The following is a 20,534-nucleotide window of genomic DNA, read 5'->3' as shown; positions in this document are numbered from 1 at the left end:
AATAGAAGACAGGCATGCAAATAACAAAAGAGAATGACGAGAAAGCGATGGAATACAAAAAACTAAAAAAAAGTTCACCTTGAACATCATCAACGAGGGCATCTGAGGATTTCCCCCGGCAGCATGAATTCAGGAAGAACAAAGTCAGTTAACCTTTTACTAATATAGTGAATTGCTGAGTAAGAATTTCTGTTCACCTTTAAAGTAAATTGAATACATTCTGGGATTTTACAGTCAAACGCTGCTTTCACCAGATTTAAATGACTATTTTTCATTTCTTTCTCCAGCTGAAAAATCTCCATGTTACCTAAAGGTGAACAAAGCTGTAATTTTTCACAATTCCTCTCTCATGTATTGATTGTGGTTGTCATCATTAGTTCTGGATGTGTTCTTATGTACCAGACACACCTTAGACACAGAGGGCAGAGAATGAATGAGCACAGCTGTGGGGAGAAACTGGTCCAGATAGAAGTTCATCTAGGAAATCTCTCTTCAAAGGACACAAACCTATTTTGGGTGGCCAGGTTCTCCAATAATTATCTTCCTGATCTCCTGATCTCCGGCATAAATCACACTCACACACACACACACACACACACACACACACACACACACACACACACACACACACACACACACACACACACACACACACACACACACACACACACACACACACACACACACAGTCATTGTGCATAATACACATTATTGTGTCAAAATATTGGATTTGGAAGGAACGCCATTGTTTCTTGTGGGAATGTTTTCCTCTGCTGTCTCTATTATTTCACAACAAAGGGACAGCTCCTCATGTATATGATTAAATTGCTACTTAGTTAAACAAAACAAAAAAATGTATCTGAATAAACACCACATATATAATAATAACAACATCAAGCAGTATTGTTGACTGAAGGTCAGCTGATCACCCGGTATGGTGACCTCCAGTAGTCCTGCTTTACTGCATGCATCACTTGTAATTGCTTACTGGGATACTAAATGGAACTCAGCCCTCATTTACACACCTGTGCTTTCCGTACAGTGACAAGTCAGAATTACTGCTATGAATATATTCGTTTTGGACAAAAGAGGTATGTTCAAAATAACTAATAACTGATTTTGCTGCTTTGCAGGACTGCCCTCTGTCCACGTCTCCACTCACATTTAGAGCCTTGGTTTGATTGATTTGCTAGCCCGACTTTGCACCGCCTTTCTTCTGGCAATCAAATGATTGTGCATTGTTGTCAGCGAGCACGCAGAGGTGGTCGGTTATGTTGTCGGATAAGAATGAAGAGTCACTGAAGAACTTGTAACATATTCCATTTCAAACGGAGCTTTCCCAACACTGGTTGTGTGGTAACAGGAGCAAGTGATTTAAAATATGTAACCAGAAACCAGTTAATGGGAGTTGTACATACTGGTCATACAGTCCATCAGGATATATAAACCTCACTTTCTGCTAGCCTTTGTGTTAAGTGTACAATGAAACGTCTTCTGTGTTTATGCGCGAGTTCATCAAATTAATGTTCAAACAACTTACTGTAAGCTGAAACAGTTAGCGAGCCACCTGGTCGCCATAGAGGCTCCTATATCAGGACCGCTAGATTTGGTTTCCTAATCTATTGTTAACAACAAAACACAATTTGATTTGCAGTCTATTACACTCAAAGAACAAGTTTTTACATTAATGGCTTGAATTATAAACTTCCAGTAGAAACAACATTAAAAACAATTCTATGTTGAGGCGTTTCAGTCTGAGCTCAAAAACAACTCACACAAACACACAAACACACAGTAATCCTCTCATTTAATAAAAGATATTAATCCTCTCTCATTTAATAAAAGATATTAATCCTCTCCTTTAATAGAAGATATTTCAGTATCTACAATTTTGCCTTTATACCTTTTTTTCCCCAATAAAACACAATGTCCTCTAAATAGCAGTGTGTGTGTGTGTGTGTGTGTGTGTGTGTGTGTGTGTGTGTGTGTGTGTGTGTGTGTGTGTGTGTGTGTGTGTGTGTGTGTGTGTGTGTGTGCGTGTGTGCGTGTGTGTGCGTGCACTGGCGTACCTGTGAGGCTGTCAGGTCGCGTCATCCTCTCGTAAATGTCGTAACTCTGGGGTCCGTAGGGGTCGGTGTTGTGGAGCATGGAGCGGGGCAGCGTGGAGCTGTAGTGCTGGGGCACAGCGGTCATGCTCGCCCTGACCGGAGACGATGAGTGAGTGGGCTGCTTCGTCAGTGGAGGATTGATGTTGTCCACCATTGTCAGGGGCGAGCCCACGCGGCCCGACGACGACCCTGCGGAGGCCTGATAAGGTGAGGTGGTGCGGCTGCCGGATCGCGAGTTTGTGGAGCCCATGCGTCGCAGTGCAGCCGGGGAGTTTTTCTGGGTGGAGTAGGGTGAGCCGCTGCCCCCGATGCCAGTAGTACTGGTGCGCTGGGTAGAGGGCAGGGTTGTGGAGTAGATGCTGGAGAGGGGTTTGGGCTCCGTTACAATGGGGGAGCCATAGGCACTGCCAACTGAGGTACGCAGGGAGCCGCGGGACGGGGACAAACTGCTGGCGTAGGCTGGCGAGTGGGAGCGAGAAGGCACTGAGCTTACCCTTCGCATGGCACGGCCAGGCACGGCTGTTGTCACGGCTGGAACCTGGTGGTCAGAAGGAAATTGCATTGTCTATTTATTCCATCAGTCCATAAGGAGCTCTAAAAATGATGAACATGTTGTGCTCTCTGCTGCAAACTGGATTGAGCAATGATAATGACATGCTAAATAACATAAAGCAATTCATTACAGGGCATGACTTTACTCTGGGCCATATTTATGTCCTCTGTTTCCACCCCCCTCTATCATGTGACAGCACCATTTGGGTTCTCAGCGGTCTTTGTGTGCAGAACTGTATGAAGCATGTTTATGTTGCGGTGCTTCCTTCCAGCTGTACATCGGCTACCTTCGCAGAACAACATGTAACAGCCATTTTGGGCCAAGCCAATGACAGCAGCTTTAGGACATTGTGACAATAACAAGATTTATGATAAGATAGATTTTGACTTGACATTTTGCACATGCAGTTAAGTCCGTACCTGGCCAGAAGTCTGGCCTTCAGCCCTGGCATTCCTCATTAGGGTGCCGGTGCCAGCACCAGGGAAGGAGTGCTGCATCCTCAGCTCAGCCTTGCCCGGGTGCTGGCTGCTGAGGTATCCACTGCTTGCATCTTGATAGCCACTGTCCGAGTACGAGTTCATCTGAGTGGAGCTACATGAATTCCCTGCGGACCCTGCAAGACAGAGTGACAGAAGGAGACAGAGGACAATGAAATGTAGAGAGAGGACAGGGGAGGGTTGAAGGCGCAGGAGACAGACACATCATAAAAGGTTTCATAACAGACATGACCTTTACCTAGATAACCTTACTAATGACAAATGGCACAGCAGGGGGAGTTTAACAGTTCTACTACGCTATGATTCAGTGCCACAGCACGTCACCCAGCCTTTCATAACATGTGATAAGGGATCCGTTATCAGTGACACTCAAAAGGATCAAATATCAGGATAAAAAAGAAAAGTTCAAAACAAAAATGAATCAAAAGAGAAGCAAAGACAGAGTTTGCATGTTGAAAATTTCCATCGTTGTAGGAGAATGCCGAGGTCAGGGAAAGAGGAAGTGGGTCGGGAGAAAAGAGGACTGCAGGAGATGGAGAAAGCAATAACAGACCCTCACTTTCATGAAGGGAGGGCTGCTCCGGGGAGTACGGAGACACCTGCTCTGACTCCGCCCTGATGCGGTAGCTGGGCGACTGGGAGCTGTCAGTCACCCGAGACTTGGTGTCCCCTGAGGCGGACGCATCTGAGAAGACAGCAGAGCAGAAAGTCAGACAGAGAGGAGGAGCTCGGCGTCTGAAACAATCACAGAGTTTGGGCTTTAAGATTGAAAGACTCGAACAGTCATAAAGCAGTCAACAATTTGTTGTGTGTGTAATTGATAGGAAACAATAACAGGCAATCATTTCTGCAACATTAGTTTCACATTTCTATACAGTTGCAGTCATTAAATTTACTGCCATACTAATTTGGGAAATCAAAATTGGGTAGCATGCCACTTCATCTGTGTATACAGCCGTGCTTCTAATAGCTTCCCCTACATCTCCCTCTTCTCATGCATGACAACAACTAGTGTGGCAAACAAACTGGAATTAGATGTCTAATGTCTCCGTGCACAATGTTTCCCCACAGCCACAATCTGGTTAAGCGTGACCAGAGTCAATGAGTTCCTCTGCAATCACCGGTACAATAGGCAGAGAAAGGAAGGGAACGAGGATGCTAACGTTAGCGGCCATGTTCTGTCCAATCCTGCCTGCTTCTCTTCATGAGACAATCCCAGGAAGAAGCCGCCTTGTTTCCAAAGCCGACCTGTTGAATAAATCTGTTGACACATGGGCCGAGTGTTTGACAAGCTGGCATCTCGCACTCCGACCTCTGGACATCTAAGCGTGCTAGCTTTGTTTACAGATAGGATGGACTCGAGACAGATTAAAGCAGGTCTTCGGTCAAATTGTCAGAATACACTTTGGGAACGGCCCGCTGTGAGAATGTCAGCCACCGCGTGTCCGAGTCCTCAGTAAGTTCAATTTATATCCGAGCTCCTCACTTTTTACCAGCCGTGTGCCTTTTCACAGCGCTGCTCTTTTAATACGTGACCTTTATAAAGTAGCAACCATAGAAGTTTTTGCCTCACAGCATCTTGAATAACGTTCGGCTCCTTCTTTGTCTTTCTCTGTATTGTTAGGAAAATACACATTCCTATTTACAGTTGGGGAGAAAGCAAAGGATGCTGGGTATATGCTGGGGAAAGGTGAACAAAAAAGACCTCATTTGAAATAATTTACACTTCATAGTGGTGATACACGGGACTTGTTTAAGTATAAAAAACTATTGTTTATAGTATAAAAAAAAGGAGATGATTGTACGCAATAAAAAAGCATTTATATGTCCTCTAAACTTTAAGCAATCACAAGGCTGAACAAGATTTTCACTTCCTGTCTACTTGCATTCTGCCAGCGACTCTGTCTGGCACACGTCATTCGACTGGGTTTTGACCCTATTTGATAAACAAGATGCCAAAAAGCCAGAACGGAGGTGGAACAGGAAGACAGACACTGAGCAGAGGGAGAACGAAGCCTTTTGTAACAAAATAAAGATGAAACATTACCATTTTCAGATTTACGTGTATTGCAGGTTTGTGCATTCACATTTAAAATGACCAACGTCATGTTGTCTGTTTTCTCACGTGACATGTCCACTCTGGATAGATCATGTGTGAAAGACACTGAAGAGGGAGTGTTGTCACCTTTCACATTGATGCACCAGTGATGATTTAAAAAAAAAAAAACGAGTTTCCAGTTGAGTGTTAATCTCTGCTGTGGTAATCCCACTGGTAGTTGTTTAAGCACCCTGTTGCCCCCCAATTCATTTTCTTGTCTATTGAGAATGCACTACATAAAATGGTTGAATATTGCTGCCCAATTTACAGTCCAGCAGAACCCAAACAGAAACCTTGTCTGTTTCCCTCTTATTTTATTTTCCACGCATACATTTTTTAGATATTGATTGGATATAAAGAGCATCCCCAGAAACTGGATATAAAACATATCTATAAATAAAGTCCAGTGACACTCACATTACACAAGAAGAAGTGGCCAAGCAGGTCAATTTGAACGGTACTAAAAATAGACTCTAAGGCTAATTTTGACACTGATAGGGTTGAAAATACATATTCATAAGTATATAAAGGACCGCAGCCTTATAATTTTGTGCCTGCTAGGCATCCAAGCGGTGGGGTGGAGTCCAAGTGGAGAACTTGTCAAGTGACATTAGCCTTTGGTTTCGAAATGTTTTATTTAACAATGACATTTCCTATTACTGAATATATCAGACAGTAGCAAAACTAGTCGTGATACGCTCTTTATTCTTTTAATTTCTGCTTCAATGGCTTGTAAAACACATCATGTTGTATTTCAATTTTTCCACAGCGTGCATATTTGCAGTGGCTTTGTATAAAAACATGACTCGAACATGATGCTAACATATAGAGCTGCCAATATAAGGAGGAGTGCATGTCTGAAAAAGAATAAGAGGCGAAGCAAATCTTTTATTCTGAGATGTTTGTCCTCTGCTCTCAGTGCACATCAGGAGTGACTGCATTGACATTTCCTGTGGCTAAAGGACTTGTTTCGACAGTGACTCTTTCATCCCAGTTTCTCAGGCAGGAGACACATACGGTGGCTCATGAGGCCAATAAGCCTCACAGAAATAACGTGGCCCATCACGCTCGGAGCCACACATTTAGAGTTTAATTCATTTAGACTGGAAAAAGTACATTACCGCATCTGACTATCATTTATCATCTACAGTAGAATGAGAAATCAATAGAAAGCAAAACAGCGATTGTGATTAGTCCCTGACTGTTTCAACGCTAATGAAATGCATTCAGCAAGGAAATGGGAAGCGGGGAGCAAATGAGAAAAGCGTGTAGTATTAATATTCCCAGTGCATATGTACAACTATAACCCCCCATAGGCTCTTCTGACAGGATCGACAATAAAAGATTAATGACCAATGCAGAAATTCAGCGTTTCACTATGTAATTAATAAGCCATGAAAGACATTAGTAAATTGAATTCATTATCCTTTCTGTCCTAAAGATCCTTCAAGGATGCGGGCTAAACAAACAGAGACCGAAGGGGTCCGAGAGAAGTCCTTCTGCTACCTGTCACTGATGGCCGTTCTGTCTGAGTGGGCACAAACAGCTGGAAGAAATATTAAAACAAGAACCTGCCGGAGCTTCATCGAAAAGGCTCCTATTAGCAATGATTACTGTGGAAATGTAAAACATGTCTGCGCTGTGCTGCACTCCACACACACACACACACACACACACACACACACACACACACACACACACACACACACACACACACACACACACACACACACACACACACACACACACACACACTAGCCTCTACACACTCTAGTAGTGATTCCTTACTGATGCTCCGTGTCTCAGTATTTTCTCAGTGTTATTTAACACTGCTGTCCACTTCACTTCACATCAGTTAGAATATAAAATAAAGAATGCGAGGTCGTGGTTATTGATCCGACCACTTACTAAAGGTCTCATCCAGGAACAGAAATTGATAAATAATTTGGGAATGTATTGTAGCTTCCTCCACAGGATGGACACACAGGTTGTTTCAAACCTGCAGAGAGCTAACATAAATAGGGTTTATATTTTAGTAATGAATGGCATCCACAGCAGAAGCATCCCAGAGAAAGGAGGTGGCCTTGTAGTCCATTATGTTGCAGTAAATCTCTACACAGGGAACAGCAATTTGTTGTTTCACACTAATCAATGGACAAATACTGCTGCATGTGGGATTATTATGCAAGTTCAGGTGCAGGTAAATACTGAGGTGGGGGTGTGTTTGCTTCAATATTCCTACAAATGCATGAAAAGGACAGCAAATATGATCTGAATGCATAAACACGTGGTACAAATGGGAAAAAGAAAAAGAAAAAAACAGTTGTTGTGAAAGCAACAGCAATTCAATCATTTCTGAGTCTGTGCCGACATACCTGCAGTTCTCCAGGGCAGCGACTTCTCAGATGAGCTGTGTGGGGGGACAATAGATGAAAAAGTGAATACATGCACTACAAGCAAGAGACAACACAGTGAGGGACATGAGTGAAATCATCTGGAAGAGACACCTTTCACAACAAGGTAAGAGATGGTAATAAGTGTGTGTGTGTGTGTGTGTGTGTGTGTGTGTGTGTGTGTGTGTGTGTGTGTGTGTGTGTGTGTGTGTGTGTGTGTGTGTGTGTGTGTGTGTGTGTGTGTGTGTGTGTGTGTGTGTGTGTGTGTGTGTGTGAGAGAGCTCAAACAGCTGGAGGTTCAGAGTACACAGCCACAGTGGGAGGTTTAATGTTTACAACTCCAATGCAATGTCAATTCCTTTTATCTCGTTCTTAACGTGAGACAGGAAGCAGCTTTAAGTTTTTATATTCAGCGTTAATAAGAGTGCTAAAAGATGGTTCACAGCATGATGGGAGCTGAAACTGAGCAGACAGATGAGGCCAGCTCCTCCAGTGAATAAAAAGTGATAATACAGTTCATTCACACTCTCAGTCTTCAAACTCAGTGTCCTGACGTCCTGACTTGCATGCCAGTATTTATTCCAGTGCAGAGAGAAACAAAGGTAATCCGTCTCCAGAGAATACTGCAGCAGAGTAATGATCCAGCCATCATAGTTCGTACCTATTTCTCAGGGATAAAACACAGAATACCAAGCGAGAAAAACAGAAGGAATGTCGTGACAGCGTAGCGGTGACTAATGAGGAATGATCCTGGATCAGCTGATCACTCTTCAACGCAGCTGTGAGCAGGAAAGCAGGAGACCGAGCACCCGGTGCACAATGACAGAAACCCTGAAAAGATCCACAATTCATTTTCAGAATCTGCATACAGTGACGGGTCCTGCTGTGCTCTGGATTTCATTTGGAAAATGTCTGGTACCTCACACCTGCTATGAAATATGCTGCGTGATAGGATGGCTTGTGGTTTGATGCTACATATCATTTACTTCTTACTTTTGTTTCACATACTGTTCTGACTTGAACCCATTCCTTTGTGTTTTTAACCCTCACCTTGTGGACTGTTTGCCAAAAGTTACAGTTAACCTACAAGGACATTGCTAGAATGAATGAACCCACTGATGCCGAATGTATCCCGCCTGAGGAACTCTCTGACAGCAGGTTGAGCCTAGCTCCGGCAGACGATCACTCACAGCTTCAGTTCTCTTTGCTGTGATTATAGTCTGTACACCCTGTTTGCATGTTCGCATTAATGTTCGCTGAACAATCAGCAACACGTTTCAGAGGTTACATGCGATGAAGCTTTCTCCTAAATTCAGTTGCAGCAGTTGTAGAGTTCAGATGGTTTCTGTGTATACTGCTTGTTTAGAGCTGCTACAATGGTTTTAATGAGCCCGAGGCGTACGATAAGTAGGCTGCAACGACTGCAGACGACCCCCTGTGGAGGGGACCCAGACGCATATATTCAGTGAATTCGGGGTACTACAGGTCAGCTCTGGCGAGAGTTGTTCTTGACCAAAATTTTACAAAATTAAACTTTTGATTCCTGTAATAAGGGTGTTGTTGTGTATAGAAAATAGTCTGGGCGTTTGCTTCTTTAAGATTTAAGATTTCCTTCAAAGTTCTATCATGAATAGAGTCCTGACTGAATAACGACTGTATTTAGTTCAATACAACACTTCTTGTTTGTCTGTTAGCCCAAAGAGTTCAATATCCATTTTGATCATCCTACATCCTTACCTAGAATGATTACAGAAAACTTACTTAAACTAAAACATGAACTAAAAACTAAATAAAACTAGTTTTAGAAAAAAAAAATGCACTGAATACCCTTTAAAGCATACAAAAATGAAAGTCTTGGTGAAAAAGATTTATCTAAAAATTAAAAAAAAAAAATTATTGTAATCCTGCTTTAGTAATGCTTTGCACTCAAATGATTATAGTTAAGGGCTCAGCAGAAAGTAAAGTGCACAGCAGACAAGTACGCCATCATATATAGACATTTTAACAGCCGCATAATAATTTCAAGTACCTACGAAAGTACTTTCTGACCAAAGGAAAAGCAATTCACTTTCAAAGAGCCATTTTTCCAAGGCCGGTTACTATTACCAACGGAGGCCAAGCAGGAGACCTCAGGAGAAGAGTAACCGCCCTTTTCTTTTTAATATCTCCTATTTGCCGGTCATTACTAGTGAGCACTCAACGTAGCTACTGCTGCTATTTTTTTCCCTCTTAGATGACACTAAATGAGCTTTAAGAAGCACAGCGCTCAGAATTTTAATGAGCACGCAGGCAATTAAAAAGAGGAAGTTGGGCATGTTGTGCTCCAATGAACCATGGCAGATAAAGTCGAAGAATGGCTACTATAAATGATGATACGCCACGCGTGCTGCATGTCGACCAGCAGGCTGGGCGAAGCCACTGTACAGCTGCCGACGTTGATACACGACACGCCTAACCCGGACAACACACTTTATTTCCCATCAGTCCCTTTGGCTAGTGAAAGACTGGGTAGGTGGGAGGTCGCATCTTTTAGGAGTTTTGCTAGAGGTGGAGTTTGATGACCACGTCCTTGTGTGCTTGTAGAAATGAAGGAGGGTGTTCTGCTCTGGAGGTGTCATGAAATGTAATGACTCCCATCAGAACCCTTCAGTGTGCCGTCACCTCTGCAGTTGTCCCGCTGTGCTTTTGAGCCAGCCGGTGTGCCCTCAATGTTTAATAGCTTATCTCCATTCACACACACATGTCTAGTGACAGCTATTTCATTTGTCCTCCCTGGCTTAAAAAAAAAAAAAAAAAAGTGTGAAAATGGTGTTGCATGTTTTCTTTATCCGGCCCTGGGAGGTGGTCCCGGTCGGCAAAAAAAAAGTGTCAGCATTTACATTTACTTGACAAATGTGACTATCTGTTGCAGCAACCTGATCGAAACCATTATGTACACCGAATTATGTAGTTGTCTTAATATGTTATCCAGGATCATAAGAAACTTGGATGACAAAAGGTAGATTTCTTTATTATTCATCCATTTTTCAACTCTCGTCTACGTTTCTGAGTGTTTTTTTAAAATTTTTTATGTGTGACAAACAAGAGTGTAGGGCACTCATATCAGATTTCATTATTACTGCTGGATTTAAAAAGAGAAACTGAAGGCAGCAGTGAGAATAAAGATATGCACACTACACCGATAACTACCAGAAAAATGTAATTTTACAGAGCGATGTGTTGATCGAACACAGATCTTCATCAGGTATCACAAAAAATGAACCAACACATTCATCACGTGACTTTTACGTGCATGATTGACAGTCTACAGTACGTCTACATTAAGCTGGCTACATTTTAAAACTGCTTTTTGTGCAAAATGGACAACAGCATTTCAGCTTGTTTCTGCAAATACCTCATCAGTAAACATGGCCTTTCTGATCAAACAGTCCCAGAAATTAAACCTAGATTCATCAGGAATTACTGGCCTATTTATGCTCATTCCTGCTAGTAAATTATCTGCAACTTAATAACATAAAAAAAACAGGCTAATAACGTTGACACTCAAACAAAAAACACAAGTGATATTTCCTACTGCATGAATCATGTGTCAGATATGCAGAAGTTAAAAAAGAGTTCTGCTTCCGTACGCAATCAAATCAAACACTGATAAGACTGTCCACAAAAATAGAAAGAACGTTTATTGAAAACAAATCGCTCACGTCAACAAACTGCCCTCCAGTACTCCCCCTGAAGAAAGAGCTTTTGGTGGGTCAGGAAATCTGGTCCAGGAGCTGAATTTAGAACCTGAATCTTGCAGTGGAAAAGGAAGTAAGCTGCCTATATTCCTGGATTCAGTTGAAAAAAAAAGATGTGATTCAATTGTGACTCGACAACTATTATCAATTTTAATATTAATACTTACTCAACACATTTTTAAAGGACTGAAGAAGAGATAATTGCCCGTTTACTACAGGTCAACCTAATGTTCAACATTTACTGGTATTTGGCTTGTTTGGTCTACCATCTGTTTGGGTGGCAGCCTAAATGTTACTGATGAACCAGTGAATCATGACAATAAGCTAAAAGCTGCACAAAAAATACATTAGTTTAGTTGATTTTCATTGTAATGAGGACACAAAATGCCATTTTACGTCACAGCGAATCATTAGATTGAGTAAAAAAGACTGCCCGGTCCTCCCGCCTCATTTCTCAAATTAATCTTGATGGGTTACGACTTTTTAAATGTTTGTCATGACTGATTGAGTAAAAAAAAAAGGACAACCACAGAAAGTATACTGTATACACTAAAACTGAGGTCTAAAACAGTGGTTCTTAAAGAGGAAATGAAAGAAAATAGCCTGGCTGTGTATACATTCAGAGAGCTGCTGTCCACACCTTTTTGGCAGCACTTAAAGCTGCTGTATAGCTGCACCTCTCTAAAAAGGAAAAAGGGGAAATGGACACTTACTCCCGAGTAGTGCAAGCTGCTGGTAGTGGGTGGGTTTCCTTTGTTTTTTGCTGGTATGCAGGCGAGAGTGCAATAATATACTGTCTAAGGGCATAGGGCTTATTATCATTAAGCCAGAAAAGATCCCAGAGAGCCATTACAGGCCCTGTGGAAACAAAGTGCCATGTATCCAGATATATCCCAAATGTATTATGGCCCATTTGAGAGTGAATGGAGCTCAGACCTCGGAAACCATATCAGTTGAACATTTGTGAACAATGGACCTCCATTTCTTTAAGCATGAGCCCATGCTTTTGAAAAGCAGTATATGAAGGTACATATGAGAAACTTCAGGTGTTTTGGATAGGGGTGCCATGGAACCATGCGACGGAGCTACAACTTCCGTGAGCCTTTCACCGTGTCTACTCAGAAGACGCAGCATGAGCTGCCAAAGCAGCCAGATGTGTTTCAGAGGCGCTCACGGCCCAAAACACAATCACTGTAGTGACGTGCGTATACTTTAGGAAAATAAACTTTGAGCATGTAAATACGCTCCTGCCCGTGTTGACAGGCATATAGTTCCAGTAAAATGTGAGCTGTTACGCTGCCCTTGTACACAGCTTGGAGCGTATCTGTTCCATCAGATGAACAGCTGAAAAATGCAGCTGAAAGTCACTCTGTGTTGATGACATTAGCAACACCCAAGTCCTTGGTGTATAAACATGGTTCTATATGATAAATGATAAATGTAGACAATTAGACATGCTTATGTAAAGGGAAAACTATAAATACTACAGGAAGCAAGCATAAAACCCTGTATTTAAAGAGCCCTTACAGTACTTCAGGTGATCATCAAGCCCTCAGTATGTCACAAAAGTAGTTCCTCTCACATGACAAAATAGTCTTCAAAATCACCTAATATGAGAACGCTGAAAAAACATACACATTTTAAATATTGGTTAAGTACTTAACTGACAGGGATAAACTTTCCAATGAGACACAATATAACATATCAGTGGGTACTTCACTTAATAATTAGTACAATAAATATCCACACAATACGACACCATGCTAAGCCATCGAAGCTGCTGGATTTATTACAAGCAAGTTAGTAAAGCAATAAAGAACCCTCATATTAACAGTACCTGCAAAACCTGTCCATTAAGCAATCTCTCAAATGTCACAGTCCTCTATTGTAATTTCCCGGCCAGTTTAAGCTACTCAATTTTTAACAAGGCCTAAAAGACAGTCCACAATAGTGCTCGTATGATAAGTGCAACGACAACAAGTTGCCTGTTCGAGATGCATGAATCAACAGGACCAAAAAAGTCTTTAAAACCTTCCCAGTATGACATTCATTTTTCATGTCTCCATCTGTAAGTGAGATAACCCTAAAAACCTCAGTAAAGATATCTGCAATATAATTAATATTGGACAAATAACAGGATTGGTTTTTAAAGCTTTTAAACAGGCACTGCATGTAGCCTGCATCCACTGAAGCTGTATCTCTACATAGTTTGTAACTGACAAATGACATTGAGGCAAACCATGAAACTATTTTACGATAAAGGACAATAAGGCTGCTATTAAACTGTCTTCACAGTGGGGCGGTGAAGACCATTGCGAATCTGTATGTAATATTGTGCTTTACAAATGAACCTGACATGTCTGAGCTGCAGCAGAATGTGTGTTCACTGAGGCGTGATGATCAGGCAGCCGAGGCTCTCAGATCATCAAGTGGGAATAAGTTCCAAAGAGCAAACTCAGAAGCTCTTCCACACCGACAGCAGAGCAACACTTCACCATGGTGCGCACACTACATATATATTTTAGTAATTTAAGCAACTAAATTGCTAACTGGGGTGTTATTGAATATCTTAAATATACTGGATTATAATCCTGTATATTTCAAAATAACAGGACGGAAGAAGAAATGTTTAGATTTACTGTCCAATCATATTTAAGCACGTTCGGCTGCTCCATCACAATACAATAATGCCATAAGGTTACACTATGGAATATGGCCACTGCTGTGAAGGATGGAGAAGCCATGTGTTGGATTGTGGCTTTGTGTGTGTATGTGTGTGTGTGTGTGTGTGTGTGTGTGTGTGTGTGTGTGTGTGTGTGTGTGTGTGTGTGTGTGTGTGTGTGTGTGTGTGTGTGTGTGTGTGTGTGTGTGTGTGTGTGTGTGTGTGTGTGTGTGTGTAAACTGTCCTCACCTGCTGCTACCAGCGTCTGGTGACTCGGCCCCGAGTCTGCATCTTTCTAGCTGATTGGCCACAATCTGCCTCTCCACTTCCAGCTCCCTGGTTAGCCGCTCGAACTGAAGCTCCTGCACATGAACACAACAAAAAGAGACATTTCTTATCACAGCTTTAATGCTCTTGTGTGGACAAATATGACAAATGGGAAGTCAACATGAGGGAGGCAGGTTGACAGCAGACAACTTGCTGTAGCAGCATTGTGCTGTAGGTATGTATGTAGGTTAATGATGGCACAATACAGAAGCACACACACACACACACACACACAGACACACGCGCACACACACACACACACACACACACACACACACACACACACACACACACACACACACACACACACACACACACACACACACACACACACACACACACACACACACACACACACACACAGCCATTTTTCCAGCCCACACAGACAGATAAGCACCGGTGATATTTAGCCTCGGTGGCCTTGTTTCTATGAGAGTTGAGTAGAAATCAGCACTTGACTAATTATCTAGGCTGAACAAGGCCAGTACTCACACAGCTCTCTAGCTCCAAGCGCTGCATCATGACACTCATTAAACACACAAGGACTTTTATACGCACAAAAAAATCATGTTGCACATACACACACTCATTTGCATTCCTTAGAAATAGCTTTTCAGCCTACCACACCACGACCACGGCACTACAAACAGGATGTGGATGTTTCTTTCTTGGAAAAAGACCAAACTCACTGCACAGATGGAAGACTCCTCGCCTCGCTGTCCTTACCTAGCCCATGTAATGTCCATTACCATGGTCAATTACACTCAGCCAGCTGCGTGTACACACACACACACACACACACACACACACACACACACACACACACACACACACACACACACACACACACACACACACACACACACACACACACACACACACACACACACACAGGCGTCGGCTATCATCTCCTTTTGTGACCTGACCTGTCTGAGGAAATTTAGTCACTCTACTACAGCATCAAGACATGCCTCCTCTTCACGCCTCCTCTTCACGCCTCCTCTTCACACCTCCTCTCCTGCGTTCCCGGGGGCGCTCTGCCCCCCCCCCCCCCCCAAACTGCTGCTGTAAACCCGGACAGCTCGGCTCACCTCCTCTACCTCAGCTGAAGACACTTGACTGCAGTAAGAGAGAGCAAGCAGGCAGGAAAGCGTACATACTGTTAATGTAATGGCATTTATAAATGTGGCTGGAATACCTACGTAGTGCCGTGAGAAACTTCATTTACACAACACAAAAAAAGTTGAAGAGAAAAACTAAAGAAAAAAGAAAAAACAGGGGACAAACATATCAAAGCTAATAGAGTAAAGATGACAAATCCCATTCAACAAATAACGAGGAAAAGTGTGTCATATTATATACCATGCCTTTAAAATTTTAACAAATTAAAGGCTTACATCTATTATTTTTTTCAATGTCATTATGTTTCATAAATTTTTAGTCTTTGTTTGGCTTTAATTTGACTTTCTTTGAGATGTCCCGGTGCCACTTACTGCCATTTAAGAAAGCAACGCACTTCCCATGAAAATGAACCATGTCCTTATGAAGCCCGGGCCACAGTTGTGCCACTTGTTTTTGGTACCAGCTTCTTTTCTAGATTTGTTTCCCCACTACAGACAGTATCCCCTCTGTGTAGCTGGTTGTCATAGCGATGCTGCATGAAACTATCGTTTGAACCCTGTCCACCGTGCAGTTTAGTAGGCTCCCGTAAATTGAACAGTCCGGTTAATAAAAGTAATGGTGGTCGCTTTTGTAGCGCCATTATTTAACAATGCGGGATATCCTGTGTCACGTCATGAACATGCACCAATGCAATGATGCACTGATGATTCTTTCTGTCCAATTAGTGGTCTGCGTTTTTTCCACATTACCTTTTAGTATCAGCTCAGCTCACTTCGAATCTCGCTGAACGTAAAATAAAAAAAGTACCAGGTACTGAAACAGAGTCATCCCAATGTCCCCTTATTCCTGACTCTAATACATACAGAGTGCACACACTTGGAGCAGAGCAGAGAGAACTGAATCCACAGCACAGGTTTACCTAGATGAAGAAATGAACCATAAATCCTCTGGGACACATGACTCCTCCTGAGATGTAGTCATATGAACATTGCCAATTTCAACCAATCACCCTTCTTTCCTTTTCTTGAGATGGAGCTCAAAATGAATGGTCACAATGCAAAATACTGGAATTAATTTCTAAACTACATATGTGCAAATTGTCAAGGGGAGAAAGACATATTCAATCCATTTTAACAGGCTGGCTGTCAAAATATTTTAGCTGCAAATCTTGAGATCTGAATTCTAAGTCTTCCACATACTCAACCAACTCTTCATATAAATGCACACAGAGCCTGAAGGTCATGAGCCACCTCTCGGGTTAGGGTTGGACGTAGGTCGCACGCTATCCGGCTCGGTGACCTGTCTTTGCATATGGTCATACACAGTGAAACTGAAACTTAACTTCGGTCTTACTAAACTGAGAACTACATTCTTAATTGTATGACGTAGATGGAACTACACTGCAGAGTGGAGTTTCTGGTGAATGCTGTCTCGTCAACATATTAAGTAATCGTGTCATATGCACATCTGCTGTCTGATGGCGGTATAAGTGATGAACAATGAGACTGTGCTTGTTAAAGGAGGGTTTTCAACAAGATACAGCCACTTTCACACAAACACACAGTTTGTTTGCATTTACAGGGATGCGTATACAAGATGAATTTGCAGAAGAAACAAGAGGTAAGAGTTAAGGAGACGACGTTGAATGATAGTGACAAGAGGGCCAGCTACACTTGCATCCAGTGAGATAGGGAGAGAAAAAGAGAGGTGAGATCATTCAAACACTGCTCCACTGCTTCCTGATACAGATCTGGAGTTCCTCTTGTGTGCCGCCGGTGTGCAGGAGGGAGAACATAAGGCGACAGCGACAACACAGGGCGACCATCCATATGGACTCTCATACACGAGAGAGAAAATGTGAATATTCAAGTAATCAACACAGTTCACTCTCCCTTGCTGCAGCAGTCTGGCAGCATGTGGCCGGGGTTTGATTTGAAATAGTCATATAGATGAGTTGCACAATTAATCTCCTTAAAATCACAATCTCAATTCATGCCTCTCTTCGATCTCATTTCTAAATGACAACGATTCTGCTGCAATTCAATTTTGGAAATTACCTTCATCAAAACAAGAGCTTCTCCTTTTACACTTGACAACGCAGCGTAAACTAACGTGATGCAGAGCAGCACACATTGGCAGTAAGTAAAATAAGCCCAGAGCGAGCAAGTGAAACACCAACATAGACAAAACTAAGAAAAATACTTGTTCAAAGGTTGTGTTTAATGAGACGAAGAGTGATTAAAGCGGATTGTTTTTACGTTGAGTGATTCATCTTGAAGCTCAGAACAAGAGCATTCCCTTTCTGTTGTTCAAAGTTGTTGTGCAGGTATCATGCTGAGTTGTGCCTGCCTGCTGAGAATTGCATGCAATTTGCAGGACCCAACACGACTAAAAGGAAAACTACCAGAAATTGCAGTTGAGTTTTCTCTAGACAAAACGACCCCAAGTATGAGATGCATTTTGAGGGGGCATACAAATCTTAGCGGACGAGCAAAACTCAGCATAACACAAAAATACCTGCAGAATAGAATCAGGATCTCAATTATAAGCAAGAAAATTGTGACTCTCATTTTATCCAGAATCAAGCAGCCGTAGACACAGACACACAGACATGCAATTTCACTCACCCCACAAACATGTGCATAGATGTAAATGATAAAAACCATCTTGCATGTGTAAAACTTAGCAAACATAGTTATGCGTGTCTTTTGTATTAATGTGTAGCAGACGCTTATGAAAGAAAGATTCAACATATGGTGACAGACAAACTAAACCGTGGTGTTTACTGAAAGAAGACAGAGATGTCAGAGATTTCCTGCTTCTGCAAATGTCACTATTCTTGTCCTGCCACTTGTATGCCTTCTTTCTCCTAAGCTCCTAATCCAATCGTTTTGTTTGGCAATGTTTCGCCTTCTCGAGTCCAGCGGCTTCATCTTAGGCTGCACAATTCTTCTTATACAGTAGTACATGTAAGCAAAAGAGAAACTATTAATTATGCCTTCTTTCATACTTAATACAAAGTGGCGTGCCTTCAATCCCACTGATGAGATGGTGTATGATCTGGATCAAGCACAGCAGAGAGACATCTGCTGCAGCCATAAGGCTGTCACTAGTGATATTCAGGGCTTCTCCCGTCCTATAGCGAGCAGCCATCCCGGCTGCCTCTACCCTGCTGTTTCCTGACTATAGAGGAGCATGGAGACAGTCCAAAGCTTCCTGCATGGAGCCCTGTCCTCCAGGGCTTTTCTCTTGCTTGGCCACTGTCCTGTTCTCAGTTGTAGAATTACTATGACCATCATGTCTATTTGTTTTGCATATATTGTTATGTATATGTAGATGCAGTGTATATACAGTATATATGAGGAATGTAGATATTGCGAGAAAGCAGGAAGACTCATGTGGCCTACACTCTGTAATCCTATAGCCAGGCATTAAACAATAGTACTACCTTTGTGCCAAACTGAGTTTAGTGGCCTCTCAGGTGGCTCTGAGGATTACTGCCATGCCTCTTTACTATCACCTCCTCAGGCTCTACTTAGCAAAGATGTGCTTAAAAGCTTTCTCTTTCTCGTGCACATTAGAGTAGACTTTCTTGATTCTGCATGACTCATTAACACTACTATGAATATAAAGCCAATATATCCATAATTACCTAGTGATAACACGGGGCTATGTGCCAAAATGGAGCCGTGGTCTGATGAAACATGGACAACGATCCCACTCATAAGTGGGAATCATATTAGCCATGGAAAGAGGGCACTCACTGCTCTGTGTAATTCATGCATTTTCCATGCGTGGCCCAGACACAGAATGGGACACATCTATTCAGCATAACCATCCACCAAGTCAGGCCAAGCACAGCAGTAAATATCATTAAAAAGGGCTTATGCTCATTTAACGGGTTCGGGCCTAGCCTTGGTTGGTACCACGCAGTGTGGAAGGAGAGGACAGGGACAATAGGTGGCCGGCTTTCCCATACCAACAAGGCCCCCAAATCCTTTATTTGCCATTACAATGAGTCTGTTGGGGCTGATCTGCCCGTAGTCCCAGAGCTGAATCAGATCCTGTCCCCTTGTGTCCTCAGACAGGCCCTAAAGAAACAGATGACACATGGCAGCAGAGCTTGCAAGCAACATACACATTCCCATGTTATCTCTGTGGGTGCTGCTGACACTACTCGACCCATCTGAAATGCCTGAAGTGGCGTCTGCCCACTGCTGGTTCAGCACATAAGTCTGTAGTTCAGCATAGATAAGAGAGGCTTACGCACACATAAACCCCAAATGTCACACAGCTATATTAACATCGACTGACTTACACATGCCTCTGAACAGACAAACCTCTTCATATAAAGTAACAGTTTGCTAACTACTTTTTTTTTAGGCATCTCAGAGTCTTTTGACTTCAAAACTCATCATTGTGGATGACTTCAAGCTCCAACACATTTGCTGATATTTAGCAGAGTTCATTTGTCCCTTTATCTGTTTCCTGTGTCACTGGTTCCAACTAACTCCAAATCATAATATTTGTCCATGGCACTCGTTTCCAAATCAACTCCGGCCGTCTCCTGCTTTGTAGGCACCAATTATCTGCATTTGACATCCTCAGTCAGTTGCTTAGAGGAGCCGTTACCACAACATTTAAAGAGTCCAAAAATCCATGAGCTCTGCAAGTGCCATCAGCTGACAATTTGTAATGATATTTCTTGACCTCTTTTTAATTAAGTTCTGAGACTTCACAAATACAAGGACACTTACATTTTTTCCGTTCATTAGTTAGAAACAGTGCATTAACACATGTTTAATGTCTGGGCGGTGTATGAATATTTTCACAGTTAAAAGTTGAAAATAAAATGTGCAATTAGCCCGAGGGTGTTCTACCCTTCTGCATTAAACTGTGTGTAACACAGCATAATTATACAATTCCTTCAAGATGTTGCTTGATTACCATACTGAAAAGCAAGTTTAAAACTTAGCCAGTTGCTCCAAAAGATAAATCTCTTGTTTTGAAAAGTATGAACACTTCATTCTCCCCCAA

The 20,534-nt window shown here is 42.2% G+C and overlaps 1 protein-coding gene across 7 annotated transcripts in view; it reads right to left on the bottom strand.

Annotated features, from left to right (window-relative positions):
* Positions 1-20,534, bottom strand: part of LOC138623136 (plakophilin-4-like) — a 77,800-nt gene that overhangs the window by 29,288 nt on the left and 27,978 nt on the right. For 3 of the 7 annotated variants that reach the window (XM_069702441.1, XM_069702439.1, XM_069702442.1), the window contains exons 3-8: positions 14,298-14,410; positions 7,632-7,666; positions 3,712-3,843; positions 3,081-3,274; positions 2,070-2,646; positions 79-102 (exon numbers count right to left, since the gene is read on the bottom strand). In XM_069702441.1, coding sequence (XP_069558542.1) covers positions 79-102; positions 2,070-2,646; positions 3,081-3,274; positions 3,712-3,843; positions 7,632-7,666; positions 14,298-14,410 — 1,075 coding nt within the window. The remainder of the gene's footprint in view (positions 1-78; positions 103-2,069; positions 2,647-3,080; positions 3,275-3,711; positions 3,844-7,631; positions 7,667-14,297; positions 14,411-20,534) is intronic. The other 4 variants (XM_069702443.1, XM_069702444.1, XM_069702445.1 and 1 more) reach the window with 4 other exon arrangements.

The sequence above is a fragment of the Brachyistius frenatus genome, unplaced genomic scaffold (genome assembly GCF_029030835.1).
Source record: "Brachyistius frenatus isolate BFR_SWC_R1_liver_20210118 unplaced genomic scaffold, ASM2903083v1 Contig_42, whole genome shotgun sequence".
In the NCBI taxonomy this organism is placed as follows: Eukaryota; Metazoa; Chordata; class Actinopteri; family Embiotocidae; genus Brachyistius; species Brachyistius frenatus.
The sequence above is the reverse complement of the archived record's forward strand: the minus strand, read 5'-3'. Positions and strand labels throughout refer to the sequence as shown.